General features: G+C 38.1%; 1 protein-coding gene across 1 annotated transcript in view; it reads left to right on the top strand.

Moving 5' to 3' along the window:
- Positions 1-3,982, top strand: part of TGFBR1 (transforming growth factor beta receptor 1) — a gene marked incomplete at its 5' end in the record, with an annotated part of 85,302 nt that overhangs the window by 53,612 nt on the left and 27,708 nt on the right. The window contains one exon of the mRNA XM_019508729.1: positions 308-475. Coding sequence (XP_019364274.1) covers positions 308-475 — 168 coding nt within the window. The remainder of the gene's footprint in view (positions 1-307; positions 476-3,982) is intronic.

The following is a 3,982-nucleotide window of genomic DNA, read 5'->3' on the forward strand; positions in this document are numbered from 1 at the left end:
CATGTTTCTGGATTCTTGGCAAAGGCGCTTGGACCAATCTTCCCCCCCACCCCACACCTTGTACCACAACTGACTTACGAGCTGCATACAGCTCTCCACACTATAGGAAATCGGATGGGTATCAGCCAATATGCTTCCTTAAAAATCAGCTATCGGTATTGACCCCCAAAATCTCTATTGGTGCACCCCTGAGAAAAAGATGTTATTGCATTGAGCTGTAAAATATACTGTGGACTTAAACTGCTCTTATACAATGATGATTAAGTGACAGTTTTATGGTATTTACTCCAAATATCTTATTTTCCAGACAATGGTACGTGGACTCAGCTCTGGCTTGTGTCAGATTACCATGAGCATGGATCACTCTTTGATTATCTGAACAGATATACAGTCACTGTGGAAGGAATGATAAAATTAGCTTTGTCAACTGCCAGTGGACTTGCACATCTTCATATGGAGATTGTTGGCACTCAAGGTATTCTTTTATAAATATATTGTCTTGTAGTTGAAAATATTACCTAAGAAGGAAATGGAGCACACACAGATATATATTTAGACTGAATATTAGCAAGAGCATTACAGGAAGCTGTTGAAATTTGAGAATCCTTGCTCAGATTTTTAAGTTTGGGTCTGTTTTGCATCTCTGGAATCGTTGCATAAATGTGCTTGCTAATGAGGCTTCATTGGATGCATATCTCCTGTTACAGCTTAACTATACCTGCCAAACCAGCCTAAAAGTGGACAGTTTTTATAATAGTGATAATAATAATAGAAAAAATACATCTGATGATAAAATTGATCTGCAGATACTGTATCTTATTAGGGCCTTATGTTTTGTGTCAGAATTGTATTATTTCTGCAGTTATATTAAAATCAAAATGTGAGTAATTATGTAAAAAAAAGCACATAAGAAGCTTCTTGAAGTAAGACTTTTTTTTCCTACTCTTATACATTCTCCAAATTCATAGTTCAATTTTTATCTTCAGACTAAAACTGAAAGTAAATTATAAGCCAGACTAAATGCAAGCATAAAAATATATTTGATGTGGTAAAGTGATGAATTTATGTACTTGCTTTGATCTCTTTTGCCCTATTTCTCAGTACTTTTTGACACCATTTGGCAAAGGAGAGTGCATATTCTTTGCTATATTATTTGAATATTTAAGCAATTAAGTTGCTGTATACTGCTTTTCTGGGTTCAGAGGCCATTTCTCAAAAAGGCCAGTCAATATCACCGCTCTAACTGTGCCAGTATAGATTTCTGTTCCCCTCTTGTGTTAAACTAATGAATTGAATGCATGCTTAAAAAACTACTTTAAAGAAATTGGAAGTGGGGGGGTGCGTTTTTGGTGTTCATTTAGTATTAACTAGACCTTTTTTTTTGTACTAGTTGTGTTTTTGTTGGCATTTTAAAATCCTTATTTTTTTTTATTATTGTACAAGGTTATTTAGACCAATAGGGAGTCAGCTCTATTGTCAGATGCACATTATTTCTGGAAACGGCTTAGTAAAACGTTAGATTCTGGTTATTTCCCTTAGACCTTTGCTTGTATGATGCAGCACTTGAGATGAGCAAAGATGCCCAAGTTTGGAGTCCCCTGTTAAACTGTGAGGGAATAGGAGAAATGTGCTTTTTTGTAGGAGATCCCAAACATTGAAATTTTAATTTTTTTATTGGTTTTCCCCAACTCTGAAGTTGTTTATCTGCTGTTCCCAATCAAAGGCTTTCCTTAATTGGAAAGGGACAGAATGAGTAGATGGGTGGTCCCAGTTGTTTTCATTAAAATTGTACCAGATTGCTCACAGCACATGGATATATTTATGAATATGTTAATAAAATACACAGTTGTCTCCTGATGAACTGTTTACTAATGAAGCAAAGCCACAAAACTAGATTATATTACTGTCAGTCAATACATTATTTTTTCAGAAATTCTTATTTGATTATATTCATCTAGAGTGCTTATGAACAATTGCTTTGCCTTAGTATAATTAAATATTAGCATTCAAAAATGTTTGAATATAGTACAGGATATGACAGTGAGGAGCCACTGAATTTTAACATCTTTTCATACCTACGCCTTTTCTAATGCCCGTTGGGTCTCGGAAATGTAAACATTATTCTCCATAAAATAGTTTATCAGAACAAACTTCCAATTATGTCTGTTTTTCTGTTAGAAGAATAGTATAAGCAAAATTAATTCGCAAAGTTACTTGGTAAACAACGATTGTTCCTTATGTTTCTGTAGAGAATGCATATCTTAGTAAGAAAAGGGCCTGGTCATTTTAGATATGGGCTGCTACTGAAAGAGATGAAGTTCTATAACTCTTAAATACTTATTCAGGTTGTTTTTTGTTTTTATGCAGAATACGGATTAGGCCTACATCCGAAGGAAAAAACATAGAATCCTATATTATTATTATTTCAAATAGTTGATCAGTTTTCCAAATGCATTCCAATGTGAATGTAGCAAAACCACTACAACTTTAACCCTGTTTCATGGAGGCTTGAAGTTGGAGCAGTTTTGCTATATTTGTATTGTTCCCAACTTGCCCACATGTGACAATTTGAATTAACAGCTGATGCTCTTTTGAAACAGTTCCAAATGTGTGTCCATATCTTCTGTTAACATGGATGCCATGAAAGGAAGGAGTGTCTGTGGCTATGCTGGGTTCTGGTGATTGGATTGTTCATTTAAAATTAACAGAAACTAGCCTTCCCCCACCCATCCTCACACATAACTAAACAAAAATTACTGTAAAACCAAGGGTATGCGGCCTTTCATTTTTAGCTGGTTCTGTACTTCCTGAACAGGTTTTTTTGAACCTAACAGCATATTGATCTTACAAAAAACTTGGCAGCTATTGGAAAACATAGGCACAATCTGAAGGGAATTATTTTGACTGCATACTTGTACTGGTGCTTATCACAAACATGTTGGTAGAATGATTTGAAAATGCTGCCACTTATTTATTTATTACAAAAAATCCAATCCAGTGTGATTTGTTAAAGTGTTTAAATTACCAAGGTGGCTGATATAGACACTTTCAACAAAATGTTCCTAGGATCCAATTGTGATCAGTATGTGGAGTCCTGGTGGTCTCACTGAGTTCCTGTGTTACCTTGAGCAAGTTGCTATGCTTCTCGGTCTGTTTCCTTATCAGTAAAATGAAATTAATGCTGTAGGTATGGACAAATGTTCTTCTGAAGTGCTTCAAATTCTGCTCCAGTTTGAATAGTTTGAGCATCATACAGGTGTACAGGCCCCTCTCAACTTTAGCTCTGCAGCTTGGGGCTGGAGAGCAGAGATCACAGTATGCCTTTGTGACCCAAGTTTCCAGAGGTTCCCAAGGACTGCCAAATGCAGAGGATTGTTCATTGGCTGTCTGCTTCCTCCCATCTGGCTGCCCAACGTGTCATGGGTGTCCACTGCTTCTGTAGTGCCGGTCAGCTTCACCTTGAAGGGGTTTTTCAGTTATACTGCCAACGCAGGGAGCCTTCCATTCCTGCAATACTTTGACCAAACAGCAGCAGGAAGTTCTCTCCTTCTTGTCCTGCTCAAGGTGGAGAGTCCTCATCTGGCTTATCTACCAGCTGGCAGGAAGTAACATTGCAGCACAATACATTTTGAAGGAGACCTGGGAAAGATGCCTCCTAGAGATGTGCTACCTTCTGTGCACCACCACCACCAACATGCCCAAGGGTGACACCATGAAGGATAACTTTCTCTGTGATGCAGACTGTACTGGCGAAGGGATGAGCAGTGACTGGTGGGTGCACATAGTGCTGGAGAAATTGGCTAATAAGCAGTGATGGTAGAACATTTGGATGAGCTTTGCAGAGCTGTGTGTTCAACTGGCTGCTTTGCTTGAGCAGCAGACCACCTACAGGAGGGCAGCCGAATGATGTAGGGGAGTCTTCCCTCAGTGCTACCAAACTTGAATAGGTGGCAGTGACCCTTTTCCATTCCCCGCCCCCCTC

This window comes from Gavialis gangeticus, unplaced genomic scaffold (assembly GCF_001723915.1).
Source record: "Gavialis gangeticus isolate Ggan-Ray unplaced genomic scaffold, GavGan_comp1, whole genome shotgun sequence".
Lineage (NCBI taxonomy): Eukaryota > Metazoa > Chordata > Crocodylia > Gavialidae > Gavialis > Gavialis gangeticus.